This window comes from Plutella xylostella, chromosome Z (assembly GCF_932276165.1).
Source record: "Plutella xylostella chromosome Z, ilPluXylo3.1, whole genome shotgun sequence".
NCBI classification, from domain to species: domain Eukaryota; kingdom Metazoa; phylum Arthropoda; class Insecta; order Lepidoptera; family Plutellidae; genus Plutella; species Plutella xylostella.
Genome location: NC_064012.1, coordinates 15,625,037 through 15,641,252, shown reverse-complemented (window position 1 = coordinate 15,641,252; position 16,216 = coordinate 15,625,037). Strand labels below are relative to the sequence as shown.

Below are 16,216 nucleotides of genomic sequence, written 5' to 3'. Positions count from 1 at the left end.
ATTAAAGCATAGCATAATACACCGTCATTTTATGAATGCTTGTTGAATCTGATTAGGGCATGCGATATTTGTATGCGAACTTTTAGAGACCTCTATAATATACGAGTAATAAGTCTTGCGAGTCTTCTCTAAATAAATAATTGAAAATGGTAATAAGTATAATGATCATTTTATCGATCGATATGTCTTGAACTTGAAGTATACCTGACCATACTACACAATTATATGGGATAAAATTATACCTACAGGTACAGTCGAACTATAAAGTCCTGAAAACGGAAGTGGATCCTAAATGATACCGTACTTAATCGTTCTTATATTTATTTAAGGAAAAATTCGTTAAAAAGCCTTTATCAAACGGTATTTTATTTTTAAAATGTAAGTAAATAACTGACAATGATAAAAAGTCTTAGCAAAATCGTACTCTTTATGGTCAGGACTTTATAGTTCGACTTTATTTGATCAATCAAACCAAAATCATCACACTTTAAAAATATTTAGCATTTTCGGACTAAGAAGTTGATTCTCTCTCATACCTAGTTATTTGTAGCAAACACGATTATACAGATTATTTTCTTATAGTATTTTTATTATTAAATAGTAAAAGCTGCATAATTCATATCGCACTTAAATAATTACCCGAGATACATACGCGGTATTTCACAGCCAATGAGGAGTGACGCAGCACAGTCGTCGACCAATCACCTGTCTGCGTTCACCCGCTCCTACACCGCTCAGCCAACCTCAGGCGCTCAGTTAAGGCGACATGCATTTTGCGATACAAAGGTATAAAAGTTACAAAACTTGACTTCAATTCATCTTTAAGATCAACTAGGAATAGGTATATTAGGATACGATGTCCGAGAGATCGATGTTCCTATGGGTTATTTTCGGGCGAATCGGTAAGTAGTTATTATTTTCGTTTTGTTCAAAATAGGAAGTTTTAGCCGCGTAGATCTATACAAGTATTACATTGTTCTCCGCAAGCAATAATGACCATTATTGACACGTCGCCGTCGAATGGCGTAAAAGGCATAGTATCAATTGGCAATTTAAGTAAGTATATCTCAGCCTAGCACCATAGTGGTTAGTTCATAAAAAATATGAATTTAACCGTTTTTACCGACTGTTGAAGGCAGTAACTTTAGCGGTGGACTAAAAGACACTGAACACAACTACTGAATGTCACCACAAGGTCGCCGACTGTGAAAGTGACTGACGATATATTATTACGATCACGGAATCACCACGGGAAAGCTTCTTAAGGCGAAGTGCTGCAAAAACTAGACATGTAGAAGGTAACTGTAATCTCTAGAACACCGTACCCATAATTATAAATTACGTTTACGTAATTACGAAGTTAACTGACTTGTATAAGTTACAATAGTTAAATATTATATCAAAAATGACTACAACCGTATATAAAAACACCAAACTACAATTAAATTAAATTTACCAAGTCCGACAGTGGCTTATTTATAATTTTAGTAAAAGTCTTTCGGTTTTCCCACACAAAGATTGTGGTTTAAGTCCTTTGTTCCCATCGAGTCACACATCAAACCGGTCACACTGTATACAGTTGGGAATTCTTCATGAAAAGTGTGCCATCTAGTCACAGTGTTACTCGATGGGAGTGTTACTCGTTGGGAATGCTTTATTTCTAAATTCCAAACCAGCCTCTGTAACTGGATGGGAAAATGAACTAGAAAATTCCCAACTGTTCTCCCGTTACTCGTTAAGATTTGTTCAGTGATGATGAATTTTGATGATGCCTAACCAGTGATAGGTACTGTGACTTATATTAGTATTTATTGTTACGTATTTTTTTATTTCGTTTCTTTAAAAAGTATGAAAATAGAAATAATTATTCCGAACAATCAAATAAGTTTTATTAAAGTAGTTAGTTAACAATAAAATTATAAAATCAAAACCGAATAATAAAATCAAAACTTTTTTTTCTTTTTCACATTTCTATGAATGATTGATACTGGGTGGGTAGTACAGCAGTAGCCATAAAATAATAGAGAAAATGAAAACTTTCATTTCCCAAAGTTTGCGTGGAGGTGACATTATGGCAGTTTGATATTATCGACTCATATCTGCTCTGCTCCACCATGAAGAAATAATTAGGTACTTCCATGGTACTTCCGAAGTACCTCAGATTAATGATGATCTGGCGCTTACACCGCGGGCGCGCCTCGGACATAGACGGAAGATGCAGATGATCTTAAAATAATGGCAAAAAATTGGGGAGCAACACCGATTCGGAAAACTTAAACTAGTTACATAACACTTAATATTACTATTTTGCATAACAGCCATGTAGTAGTTATAAGTTATCGCATATGGTGGAATTCAGATCCATTGGACTCTTGTATTGGCTCAAAAGACTTGAGTTTTCACTATCGCCATCTACCTTAATCTCTTATTCCCTCCATCCAAAGGTTGTCTGGCAGAGATCGCTTTTAGTGATAAGACCGCCTTTAGTACCCTAATTAAGTTCATCATCATTAGCCTATAGCAGTCCACTGCTGGACGTAGGCCTCTCCCAAAGCACGCCACTAGATGCGATATTTAGCTTCTCGCATCCAAATTAAGTTACAACTTGTGTATTTTATTAATCTTTTTGGGTGTACAAATAAAGTGTATTCTATTCTATTCTATAATCGGTTTTGTCTATGGTGAAAAATCCCAACAAGTTACTGTGACTTGTTGGGAATTATCATTTTTATAATCCCAACTAGTTACAGTGTTACAGTTGTATGTGACACGTTGGGAATGAAGGAAAAAGGTGTTTCAACGAGTAACAGAGTGTGGACTGATGGGAATTTTGAACATAAAATTCCCAACGAGTAACAGTGTGACTGGTTGAGGTGTGACTGGCTGGGAACAAAGGGTTTAAGTTAGACGAGAGTGCTAAACATCAGTCTCTTTTACGCGTTTTGCAGTTTTTGTTTCTAGATTATACTTTGAAAAATATAGCAAGACCCCTTTGACAGCCGCCAAATTCATACATTTGAGATACATTTCATCTGTCTTTTGTTGGTTTTCAAGGAAAAATTATCTTAATTCCCCAGGCACTAGCACCTGTCAATCAAACGTCATAGGACTCTGCAATATTTTACAAAGTGTAGGTTAAAACTTTTAAATGAGCATTTATAAACCACATTCAGACTTGGGAAAATAAATATCTACATAAATATAGGACAGTCTCCGTTGCGTTCAGTCCTATACCCGTCTACATAGGGATGCTACGAACTTTACATTCTAATACCATTATAGTGGGTTCAAAATACATTACATAGAGATAATTTTATTCTGTATTTCAGAACGAAACAATTACTGTACTACCACTAAAAACTTTAAACACTGTTTAAGAAGTGTTTAAAACGAAATTTGACAGATTTTGTAGGCGTTTGACAGCGATAACATCTGTTAAATGCTGTCTAAGTTTTTGTGGTAAGGCCCTTAAAGTTTTGACAGTTCTATATTCAGGTTCGTTACCTTCTGTATTATCCCCTGTGGCAAAAAATGCGATACTCAGTTCAATGTACCCGAGCATAAGACTGATTTTACATTGCACGCAACGTGCGCCCACTGCCTAGCGTAATAACAACAAGACGTATTGACACATCACTATAAATTTAAGTTTCGTATAAAAAGACACAACACCGAATAACTATATAAAAGCATTTATAATATTGTTTTATATATCATTATTAATTATTATACGGGTTTGATTATAGTATAGTTATATTCTCTCATAGTTTGACCTATACGTACTTACAGTAATAAGTTTGATTGAGACACAAATCTTAACATTTTAGCAGCGCGCATTTTAACCTTAGGTACATTTGACAGTGACAGTTGGCGATACGAAAATCCTGTGATAGCAGCTCTGCTCATGGATTATTCATTGCTAATGTGTCAATGGTGGTAGGGTAGCCGATAGCAGTAGCTAGAGACCAAGATAAATATGTTATTTCATAGGGGAGGCCGTTTAGACCTTGGGGATATGCACAACGGTTCCCCAGGTGCAGGAACTTATACCCCCACAGAGAATATATTAGAATAGGGAGGCCTATGTGGAGCCGAACAATATTTTAAGATGCAGCGAGGCCAGCCGAAGATTTAAATAAAAATGGCGTAAGTTAAAGGAGAGCATAGCACCTCTATGGGGTACTATAGGTAATCAATAGAAAAACTAGACCAGCGATTCTGCAGACCATAAGTACGGTCAGCTGCATAAGTACCTAGCTGTACACTTTTGTACCTTATCAAACTCACAAACTGCCTATTCAAACGGTTTGTTATTTAATCATTTTGACAAGGTACAAAAGTCTATAGCTACTTATGCAGCTGACCGTACAATCGTACATACTTCTTACGCAAGCGCGTATAAGCAAGATTTGTGTCCTTACAATCAATCAGCTAATTAAATTAGAAAAAATATAAGTATACATTTTTAGTAATATAATGATAAATTCAATATCAAATATTGCATAAAGCATACATTTATTACGCATAATATTTTACTAAAGAAAGGCATTTGGATATTATATCTATACTTAAAATGGTAATAAATATCGAAAGCATTCCACATAAACTATATTCAATTCCAAAGAAATTATTAATTAAAATATCAAAGGAGCCGATTCTGAAGGCATCTTTAAATTTACCATTTCACGGTACTAAAATAAAAGCTAACATGCAACACCTCTGCAATGGAGATCAAAGTAAGTTTTTAGTAATTCGTCCATCATATTTAAATAATGCATTTTAAGACTGCATTATTAATAAATTCATAATATTACCATAAATAAACAGTCATGGACACTTTAAAGAATTTGGACATAATTTTTGGGTTTTAAAAGAGATCAAAATAATTGGAAAAATATAATCTATGCCCATAGTTTATTATGCCAAAATATTATTATAATCATAATCATCAATAAGTGAAAACGGCCGGCCGGCCGGATTTAAATACAAGAACACGAATTAACCTACACGGCTTTAATAACATTATACGCTTTTCAAAGATAAGAATAGTAATGGAACAAATATTGAGATAATTCTGTAAGATTATTTTTCAACACGCAATTTTCAGGAAGACGATTTTTATTGTAAAACTTGTTTATGTTCAAACATTGATTAAAACGAGTATATATATGATAGATTTTTTGTTTTTTGTTGACGCTATATTTTAACTGTCAAATATCAAATGTCCATTTTGAACTCAAACTACAATCAAATCATCAATTTGATCAAATATATCAATTTTGTTATTTTAATCATTCGAATCACAATGCAAAATGATTCACATCGAATGATTAGATTAGATTTCGAAAGAAAAGTTTTATAGAACCTTTAAGGAGATTCTGTCATGCGTGTACTCTTTGTAACACTGTTCAAAAAGTCACAAAATTACTATGCCCAGATATGTAATTCTTAAAAAAAACAGTAACCTTAGCAAAGCTACACAATCCCAAAAACTTATAAAATCTAGAGAAGCAACCGTTTTCATAAATAAAATGCAGCGCCTCTAGTGAATATTATTAGATCATAATCATAACATTGATGACAGAAGATGTATAACATATTTGACAGATAAAGAACGTTATTCTTTCGTTTTTGTTAACTATGAAAAGTCCTTACGTGTTCGAGAGTCTAACTTCGGTCGACGGCGGTGATTATGCGGTCTGCTCTGTGACCTCAGCTGGTCCAGGGGTTGGTTTCGAGTCTTGTTTCACGCCAACATATTGATTCGCAAGTCTGAAAATACAAAATTAGAATAATTATATGGATATGGAACTTATCAAAATAAAAATATTTCTAACTTAGTAAGAGTGTGAGTCAGGGGGTCAATCTGAACTACTATTCCTTTCGGATTAGTGAATTACTTTTTCAAAAATCTGTATACTTATGCTGAGATTTTTAAATACCTAGGTATTTAATTTAGAAAAGCCATACTTTTATATGATGCCGTACCTGAACCGTTTGGCAACTTGTGCAAAGTAGACCTTATGCGCAGTGTACACAAGAACTATAATGCCGAGTCCAAGGAAGAACGCCATACCGAAGAAATGTGAGCCGGTTTTTAGGATCTGTAATACAAATAGGCATGTTAGCAAACTATTGTTTTAAAACTAAATACAATGTACTTAATTTATACGGTTATGACACTACTACTTTTTTAGGTTGCGTGTTTTCAGTTCGTTCATTTTTTTAAATCTTTCAATTTAGCTTGCTCTCATGTAAACGTAGAATGTCTTCGTTTTATAATAAGGGGGAAAAAATAATTAAGTACTTTAGTAAAAAATGACATTTACGGGAACACCCATCCATAGAGTCGAAATTAGGCAGCTCTAAAATTAGAATTTCTACCTTCAGAATCGGTATCACTCTACAATTAAAATTAACCCTTTACTTCACATACCTGAGCATCGCAGTCCTTCTGCCAATGCCCGCTGATCAGGTCATGGTACAGCTGCAGCAGCCGGGGCAGCGGGCAGCGGGCGCCGCAGTAAGGCACGTGCAGGGTGAGGGGCTCCACGATGTCCGTGCTGTTGCGGTACGATATCTGCACGAACTCGGAGTTGGTTGTGGAGTCTGGGGAGAATTGAGGGTTTTTTGGTGTGGTTTGTTTTATTTACAGCTACGTACCTACCGTTAAGTTGTAAAGGAAGAGCTTGATATCTATAGCACAGGCGATGAGCCTAGTTTAGGTAGGACACAATGTTAATTATTTACTTGCGCAACTGATGTATGTTTTTTTATATACATATTTTTCTGTCAATAAAGTATATTCATTCATTCTAGATGGGGATGATCTTAGTCTTGGGGTGCCTTGAAAGAGGCCTACGTCCAGCAGTGGACCTCTAAATGCTGATTGTTGATGAAGTATTCTTAGCCACATATTATTATTTTCCTTGGCCATGCCAAATGTGCTGTGGCAATATGTCATCTAAAGTGAGGATAATGTAAATATTGTTACTTCTTCGTTACGTGTGAAGCTCTCTGTCACAACGGCAATGCAACCTACAGGGGTAGAAGAATACTTTCGAACCATGAAAAGTCCATCATTAGATAGCCTTTCCAGCAAAGATATGCGAGAATGGGTCAATAACAAACACATCTATTCTATGCATCATCACACCTTATATCATAAACACACAAAATACTTACCATGAACAAGTTCAAAGAACACAGTAGCGGTATACGGAGGCAGAGCATCATTGTACAGTCCGAGAGCATTCAACACGCATGCTATAGTATCATCATGGGCGCTGTAGACCACCACGTTGAGCTGGTCACCGCCCTCGGGACGGTCTGAGGCTGCCACCAAGTAGTCTGTGATCTGCTTGAGGAGTGGACCTACTTTCAGACGTGCCAGCGTTGGTGTGGCGGTTGAGACTCTGAAACTGAATGAGAAGGGGGTTTGTTAGGTAGGGGCTGGTAATGCTGGTATGCTATGCAGCAAGGATGGGGCATTTGCACAACAATACATGGTAAAAGTTTGAACACTTGTGGCCAATCACGACCATCACACGATACGATGTTATGTTGAACGAGATATTATGTTGAGACATTGTTATTGACTTGATAAATGTCAAAAAGAACTGGCATATTATTTTTAAATCTGTGATCGGAAGTGGCTCTAGGGCCAAAATGGGCCGAAAATAACTACACGTCCTGAAGCCTAGGTGACAGACATTCTTTCTGAATAAAATAAATACCTAACTAAATATTGGCGAATGATGAATAAGTTGTTTTATTTATTCACCTGTGAGCTGCGGGTTCAAGCATTTTGTCCGGGTAGACGGTGTGCGTCCAGTTCGGGAGGGTGAAGTTATAGAGCTCTTCAATGTACAGGGTGTTGTAAATATACTCGATGTTGATTAAATCTCTCACTTTAGTCCCTGTATACGCGGTCAGGTAGCTGTGAAGAAACATTTAAGGTTAGCAGTTATAAACCATTGGGCATTAATTCTAACGAAATGAACACTTTAATGATAACTATATATTAGTCTGTAAAATAAGTTGTAAAGTGCGTATGTTTATGTTGCACATGCTGTTGAAGGCCAGATGGAGGTGGTGCCAGTTAGTACGGTCATATGCAGAGAAACCTGACCCCCTCTCATAGTAACAATGCTTCTCCGAGGGGTCAGATTTATCTGCCTTATACTGTACCTTTCACAGTAGATTTCAAAGAGAAATACTTCATCATTAGACTATTATTCATCCATTATTATATGTATTTTACTATAAACTTAACTAAACCATGTCATGCTGCCACGGAACTTGGCTATTCGTATTTGTTATTGGATGTTTGCTGTATTTACCAAAAAATACCAAAAATGTAGGCAAATTCAGCAATAATTTTGGTAAATATAGTTACTACACATGTATGCCAGTTTGTCCAACACGCAAATACAAATAGTCAAGTGGGGTGGTAGCATCACAGTACAAGCAGTTAACTCACTCCATCAGATCTTGGTATTTGCTCAGCTTCTCCTTGTACTCCTTTGAATGCATGTAGTCATCCAGTGCCTTCTTATACGCCGGACAATGCTTCTTCATGGCCAACACTTCATCATCTTTCTCTGGGACAGTGTGGATCGGTATTGGCTGCCACAACAAGTCTGTGTCCCACACAGAGTCGCCCTTAGGTGGGTACATACCTGAGGAAAGTAACAGTATTTATTGAAATTAACAAAGTTCTTACAACACTATAGAAATGAATGTGACTCTATAGAAACAAAAACGCGTGGGCTTGTCCACCTCAGCTAAGGCTGTTGGAAAAATGAAATAGATATATTTAAGTAAAATTGTACTAGAAATAAGTAAAAAATTGTATTAGATATAAGCAAAAAGTTGAAAAGATGCTTGAGGAGTTTCTTTATTTCTTTCCTCCGGGCGGGGCCTTTGTGATATGGTGGTAGATTATGACTTTTGACAAGTAATTCTAATATTCTACGTCGAAAAAATAAACGATTTCATTTCATTTCATGAAATTTTTCCTATTAGCTTTTTTGTATAAACAATACTCAGCAAGTCAGCATATTTCTTCAATAATAATAATAATGTAGTTTTTGTATCAGTATTACTACATTGGCAGAGAAAGAGAAGATACAGTGCTTCGGCTGAGATATGCATTGTAACATAATAATATTTATGTATTATTATATGTAGGTATTTACATTTTTTTATATTGTTTAAAATATTATTGTAGTTTATAAATATCTCTTGTTTTCACACAATACCCATTTTCATTTTCTGTACAAACCTGCCAAGTTAGCTTGAGCAGACATGAGTGTTCGGTCCACATCGGTAGATCTGATGTAGATCTCTGAAGGGTTATACTTCTCGGACAATAAATGCTGAAATAAATGAATTAATTTATATATTTTTAGAGATAAGTACCTAGTTATTTGATACAGTTTACAAACACACCATTTTATAAATTCAATAACTGAGTATGAGTTGTGAGTGTTATCAGGTCATATTTATGTATTAAGATGGTGGCATATTATGTTTATGTCTATATTTTAATTTCATATGGTACCTACCAGCAGATTTTTTATTCTTAATTTTAAGTAGGTAAGGTACAGGTGCTACATATAGGTAGATGGTAGATACAGGTTATGTGGAGGTTTCTAATGTGCCTAGGTTACAAATAATGATATGTCTTCAGTACGTGGCAACAAGCAACAAGGTTTCACTCACCGAATAGCGCTTCCTCAGCCATTTCCCCAGCTCGTAATGTTGTTTTTTGCCGATATTTGTCAATTCACCAAATTTTACCGGCCACAAAGACTCATTGCGCCAGGGATCAGTCGGATAAGGTTGGACAATGGTGCGATCACCATGTCTATAAATAACAACAGCGAATTTCACATATTCCTCCCCCAAAACAAAAGGCAAAGCGAAAACTAGTAAAGTTGATAACAGCATCCTACTCCCTCTAAAGTTTCATACAAATTGATGTAGTAGTTTTAACCGTATTCAAATTGGAAGACAAAGCGAGTTCCCACAAATAAACTTATTAATTTTAAGAAGTGTATTGTAAGGGTAAAGTGCACAAATTACTGAGACGGTCGCGATCGTTATTCGTGATACAAAACCAATCAACCAAAAGTGCAACACAAGGAGATTTTTGGTGGTGATGGTGATATTTGATCGGTATATGAATGACACTGACACTGACTCTGACTGACAGTAATGGCAGTGACATGGTGACAGTCAAGCCAGTCAAGTAACAATCTGACATTCAGAACGGTGTTGCTTGGGCAAAAATCTTACAGGCAATAAGTAGTTTTTTTTTCGCGGGTAGTGTTTTTTTAATAATATTTTTCCAACGGGTTCCAGTTTGATCATTCAAGAATAGGTCATTAACCCAAGAAATGATCACTTTACAATATTGATGAATATAGGTAAATTTTAGCAAGCTTATTTTTCATAATACACACAGCATTTCTCTCTTCAGACTCACGGTACCCGGTACCCCTTGGCACTGGCAATACCACGGGTAAATAAATGGTACCATCGATAAACAAAGTTGATTGCTGATAAAAATCTTTGTGAGCAACGTATTAAACATAATATAAAAAAAAAATATGTTTATTATTGTACTAAAACTTTCATTCTTTATAATCTTCGTAAAACTTTATCAGAAACGCTGGCTATTGTCTATGGTGTCCGTTCCCCGATCAATACAAAACAATACTCCCCCTTCACCTTCCTCATCCCTCCGTTTACCGGGTGGCTGCGTCTTCTGGATCTATTAAAGTTTATCTGACCTCCATCCAGTGAACATCACCTTCTCCGAAAAAATTAACAACTAAGTGCTCAAGTTCATCTTTTTCTGAAAAATGGCTGTTGTGCTACCAACTCCACCGATTTACGACACTTCCACCCGTAAGTTTTTTTTTTTCTATTCCCGCCATTATCGGTGTTATGTAATTTAACATGTTTTACTTTATTACCTGTTGATGCGTTTTCTTTTCATGGTAAAAAGTATTGTGCTATTGTCTTGAAATTAAACTTAATGATTGAAAAAGTAAACAATATTAGTAGTTTAATCAGTAGGTATAAAATGAGGTTTTTTTTTGCTGGCGATTTTATCATTGGTTTCATTTAAAATTAATATTTATTTAGAGTTGTAGACTACCTAACTCTATATTAGCATATACCTGCAGTTATATTAAGATTTTAACAAAGTATGAGATATACTTTGTTAAAGAGGAGATTATGAGAAACCTATCCTTTTTATTATTATTTTAATGATAATATCAAATTGTCTCATAATTAACTGTTTAATATCCATGTCTTTTGTAAAATCCGTATTAAATATATGCATATATGCATGTATCCTTTCCGAGGTATATAGGCGGTGCAGTAATCAATATTTCCGCGTCATCTTTTCTCTCTGTTGCATCCGGCACATGCGTGACCCGAGCATCCTGGCTCAGTCTAAATATAGGTCTAGGTATCCTGGGCAAAATCAATAACTCACCCCCACCATAGGAGAACCTAGGTACTCCTACATTTCAGACTTGCGTAGTAGTGCTTTAGTTTACCCGGGCATTAGAGCCTTCTCCATTACCGCGAGCAACAAGTAAATTTGATATATGTATAAGCCTACATTGATACATAACAATGCGTTATATTGAATAGTTTAGTGTTGTGTGGATAATATATCAGAAATTGGTAAATATTGACAGGTTTTATGCGAGTGTTGTGATTTTTTAAAGTGACTGATAATGCTGGTGCGAATTAATTTTATTATTAATTTAAAAGTGGTTAAACAATATTAGGTTTTTTGGGGTTCAATTAAAAGCGATAATTATTCATACAAAAAAAATACAAAAGGGATGGCTCCCTTGATTTTCGACCCTAAAAATATAGTTCTTATATTACGAGTTACGAGGCGACATACTGTTTATTTTATTTAAAATCGTTAATTCGGGTGCCCAGTTGATAAAACCTAATTAAATCAGATTTATTTATACGGTTTTCAAAAAAGGTATAGTTAGATAAAAGGGGGTGACTTAAAGGGTAATTTTGAACAGATTTAGTATGATACCCTGAGTCTGCCTATTTTGGCTTACATGTGAAAAGAAAGAGAGCTGTTGTTACTGTACTTACTAGATTTTATTGAGATTGGATAGTTGGGCCGCCATATTGGCCAATCAATATAGGTATTGTGCCTGGACAAAATGGCGGCGGGTTTGCGATGCGCAGTAAAATATAGATAGGTACAACGGAATAAATCGATACAGTCTTATTATGAATTACGTCGCTTTTTCTAATACCTACCTGAAAAAAAAACTTTTGTTAAATATCTATAACTTAGTATATAATTTTACTATATTTATGAAAACGATACAAAGGCCTACTATATTTTCACATATACATTATTCTAATTGTGTATCAATATAATCTGATAGGTACTTACATTATACGGAAATATTAGGTGTACAGAACTACACATCGTGGTACTTCCCTCCAATTCGAATAGTGTAGTTAGGTATTACTAAATAATACTAAATCAATGTCTCTTTTGTTTCAGCAAACGATAATGTTCTGAAATTATTTTATAAAAAAATGGAGCACTTGGCTGATGTAACGGTAATCCATGATCCCCACAACTTTTACGCGCGCCCGAAAGTTTACGAAAGATTCCTAAACCGAATGGCTACTCGTGGTGACCGCGTTCCAACCGAGAATCTGAAGGTTGGCCTCAAGGCTATCTACAGGTCCCCCAAGAAGAGGACATTCATCAGGGGCGAGATCAAGAAGCTGGATCTGGAGGCAGAAGAAGAAGTCTGCGATATATTTGCCTATGATTACGGATTTGTAGAGCAAGATATTTCCATCTACAACGTGTACGAGTTCGATTACAACAATAATCTCCCACCACTGGCTCTTCATTGCCACCTGAACAACTGCAAACCCCTGGACGGTGGTGATACTTGGGACCCGGAGGCAATACAAGCCTTCCGCCACTTTGCGGGTGAAGAGACAGTGCGTATGATAATGGTTGGGATGTATAATGGGAAGCTCGTCGTGGAGCTTAAAGATGGATTTGATGATATTGCCAGTTTCATGGCTCTTACAGGATATTCGCAAAGCGATGCCCATGATGTCGATATAGACATACACAATAAAATTGTTGTGCCATTTGGGGCTTCTGACGACAAGAAGGAGTTCACGCGCAAGGAAGTGAAAGCTGAAGATTTGTTATATGTCAGGGCTTTAGGAGGAAAGTCCAATGAGGAGTTCTATGTCTCTGTCATCGACGACTATGACCAGTACATGATTGAGAGGGACAGCCTTAGCATTCTGACTCGGAACGCTAAGCATGTCCCACTCTCAGAGGTGGTTAAGGGAAAACCTGTTAGCATTTTCAATAAATTCCATTACCGCTACGAGAGGGCTATCATCAATAAGGTGATTGATAATAAAGGAAAGGCCGAGATTGAATACATCGATTTGGGAGGGTACGAAACGAGCAGCATGTACTTGATGAAAGATGTGCCAGTTGGATATTTTGAGAGGCCTGGAGCTGCCCTCTTATGCTCCGCTGAATATGTAGGAGAATACGATGAGCCACTCCCATTCTTCATGGAGCCGGGCTATGAGTTCTTTGTTACCGTGAAGGAAGTGGGAAATGGATTCGAGAAGCCATACATCCTGTATCCTTTGTCGGCTGATAACGAATTGTACTAAGGCGAAGCCAAGTATTGCAAGCGATTCTGTCCGGTTGGAATTTATAAGACTCTTTATGTCAGAAGGGTATAGGTTAGGTATACATGTTTTTACCCTTTTCAGGAAACATTAAATGTTACTTGATATTGCTCTAATTATATTTAATGGATCTTGGGTGTTCGATGTGATAATTAATCATTATACTTACTAAAATTCAAAATTTTGGTGAAAACCCCTACCTTTTTGAGGTCATTTTATTGTTAATTACTTACTAGTATTTCGGAAACTATTTACTTATGCAAAATTTAATAATATTATTGTTATTGTATTTTTATTTATTTATATATAAAAACTGTTAGCCAAAAAATGCTATATCTAGAAAATTTTAATTTTGTATTTTAATTAAACTGACTTCAAACAGTAATTAAAAAATAAATGTGCGTGTTAGTACCTCTCGTCATAAAAGAGATGAAAACTAAAATTGATTATACCTATCTAACTTATTGAATTGAACTGGTGTATTGATTTACTAATTTAGGTTTATTTATGTAAAAAATCATATTTTCGATAGAGATTATCAAGCGCTAAGAAGGTATAATTATTATTTTTGGATGAATTTGAATTGAATTTATTAACAGGTCATGTCAAAAAGTCTATCCAGTATTTCACTCGTTAGTTTCATATTTTGTATATCGAGCTGAATTTTGAATATTCCTCTGTCCAAATTTCAGACCAGTGTTTACAGGTATATCTTATATAAAAAGTCGTATTTAAAACTTATAAATGTCTCAAACTAAATGTGAACTATCTACAACGTTAGAATCTTTAAGATTCCATAGAACCATCTCCATCACTTGGGTGTAATGGTGAATTATATGTCTAAGTGTCTATTACAATATTATTACAATTATAAATGTTTCAATTATCAATGGAAATAAATGTTGTGATAAAACCAATGTTTTAATTATGATTTTATAAACCTACAAAGTATTAGGTAGGTACCCTATTATCTATATCTACACTAATAAAAATATAAAGGAAACATTTGTAAGTATGTAGGCATGTTTGTAGATAGATAGATAGATAGATAGAATATTCTTTATTTGTACACATTTGTAGTTACAGAATTAAAATTGATTTGATACCTACCTTAGATTTATTGAGTTTAATGTACACATTTTCGGAATAAACTAGGTTACATTAAAATACTACACTATTTCTGCGCGGTAGTTAACCTAAGTTGATATTACTCATACATAAATATTTCTCGCTGCTTCATACATTTCGTTTGAGCAATTATTTAGTATAAAACAGATGTAGGTATTTATTTTGTAGAGTAGGTATTAACTATAAGGTAAGGTACAGTGCCACAAACTTATCTGTTCCGGTGAGAGCGAAGTAAATTGATCCATATCTCATTACTTACTAATGAATTATATAGTGATATAGATTAGATGAGTTTGTTAAAACCACAAGAGCGAATTACCACTACTAGCAAACTTAAAATCTTATAGAATGAAGAAATATTAGACATTTACGTGAGCTCTCACCGATAAGTTTGTGGCACTATAGTATTAACTTAAGATTATTTGTATACATACTTTTCTACCTATATAAATACTTTTTTTTACATTAAGTTGTTTGGAATGCAATTAATAAATTCCGTGACATCAAATCAGCAATTAAACTTTTTTAAAATTTCTACTACAAGACATAATATTTGCTAAAAGACAACATGTAGTAATGGGTAGTTTTTTTTGTTATTAGCGGGCAACACTGCTCGTCGCGGCTGTTCAATTTTATCGTGCAGTTCATTCGTGTGGCAAAAATAACATTTATTTTTAGTTCGTGTGTCTATTTTGTTGAAATCTAGTTTGATTTGTACAAAGTAGTAATAAATTTACGCATCTACCGTCATGGTGACAAAACCAAGCAATAGGTTTTAAATCACACTGCTTTTTTGCAGCTGACTGAAGACTTTTGCGCGTTATTCTGATTATTAACTAATTTCCTGGTGTTTCTCTTCGTATAACTCAAAGGTTAGTGTTGATACATTTCTATTACCTAGTTTAGAATTGGAGGTCTCCGTTCTTAATTTAAAAAAGTAAGTTATTCCGAAGTGTTTTCTAACAAGTGTTCATAAACTGTCAACGTGTTTCTATAACTGTACTACATCTATTTAGATATCTATTGTATCATCACGAGTGTGGCTGGTTTAGTAGCGGATCTAACTGAACTTACATAGAAAAGCGTGGTGAGCACATTTTACGTAAACATAGCTACTGCATCAAGTGATCAGACTTTGACACCGCGGGCCTGGGCGCGTGTGTGTGTGTGTGTGTGTGTGTGTGTGAACACAAATCCTGCTTGCGTTTTGCGAATGTGTTAGTGAGAAGGTACTTGTCGATTTCACTTTTAGTGCCCCAAATAAACTGTTTCTTAATCAAACTGCTTTAGGTATTAAAATTGAATAATTATATTCATTGTAGGTAAATTAGTTGTTCCA

General features: G+C 35.2%; 3 protein-coding genes across 4 annotated transcripts in view; 2 read left to right on the top strand and 1 right to left on the bottom strand.

Moving 5' to 3' along the window:
* Positions 1–5,541: 5,541 nt before the first annotated feature.
* LOC105381296 (prostatic acid phosphatase) lies at positions 5,542–10,217 on the bottom strand. Its single transcript, XM_038122022.2, has 8 exons — positions 9,727–10,217; positions 9,287–9,380; positions 8,483–8,681; positions 7,784–7,939; positions 7,186–7,421; positions 6,437–6,609; positions 5,989–6,104; positions 5,542–5,772 (listed from the first exon to the last, which is right to left on the bottom strand). The coding sequence occupies exons 1-8, from the start codon at positions 9,952–9,954 to the stop codon at positions 5,691–5,693; spliced, it is 1,284 nt and encodes a 427-aa protein (XP_037977950.2). The 5' UTR covers positions 9,955–10,217; the 3' UTR covers positions 5,542–5,690.
* A 462-nt stretch (positions 10,218–10,679) lies between these two features.
* LOC105381297 lies at positions 10,680–14,660 on the top strand. 2 transcript variants are annotated; one of them, XM_011550989.3, is made up of 2 exons: positions 10,680–10,917; positions 12,572–14,660. In XM_011550989.3, exons 1-2 carry the CDS (start codon positions 10,872–10,874, stop codon positions 13,729–13,731), a joined length of 1,206 nt encoding a protein of 401 aa, XP_011549291.3. In that variant the 5' UTR covers positions 10,680–10,871; the 3' UTR covers positions 13,732–14,660. The 2 variants fall into 2 exon arrangements, with proteins under 2 accessions (XP_011549291.3, XP_037977949.2); XM_038122021.2 differs by lacking the exon at positions 10,680–10,917 and adding an exon at positions 11,563–11,709.
* An 812-nt stretch (positions 14,661–15,472) lies between these two features.
* The window catches only part of LOC105381350 (carnitine O-palmitoyltransferase 1, muscle isoform), a 28,648-nt gene continuing 27,904 nt past the window's right edge, over positions 15,473–16,216 (top strand). Inside the window, exon 1 of the mRNA XM_048632408.1 lies at positions 15,473–15,749. The gene's annotated coding sequence lies outside the window, so the exon portion shown is untranslated. The remainder of the gene's footprint in view (positions 15,750–16,216) is intronic.

Coding starts and splice junctions, on each gene's coding strand:
- LOC105381296 (XM_038122022.2), bottom strand. CDS start 9,954: ATGCTGTTATCAACTTTACTAGTTTTCGCTTTGCCTTTTGTTTTGGGG. Junction 9,381..9,726: donor GGCTGAGGAAGCGCTATTCG/GTGAGTGAAACC, acceptor CATTTATTTCAG/CATTTATTGTCCGAGAAGTA. Junction 6,105..6,436: donor AGAAGGACTGCGATGCTCAG/GTATGTGAAGTA, acceptor TTTGTATTACAG/ATCCTAAAAACCGGCTCACA.
- LOC105381297 (XM_011550989.3), top strand. CDS start 10,872: ATGGCTGTTGTGCTACCAACTCCACCGATTTACGACACTTCCACCC. Junction 10,918..12,571: donor GATTTACGACACTTCCACCC/GTAAGTTTTTTT, acceptor CTTTTGTTTCAG/CAAACGATAATGTTCTGAAA.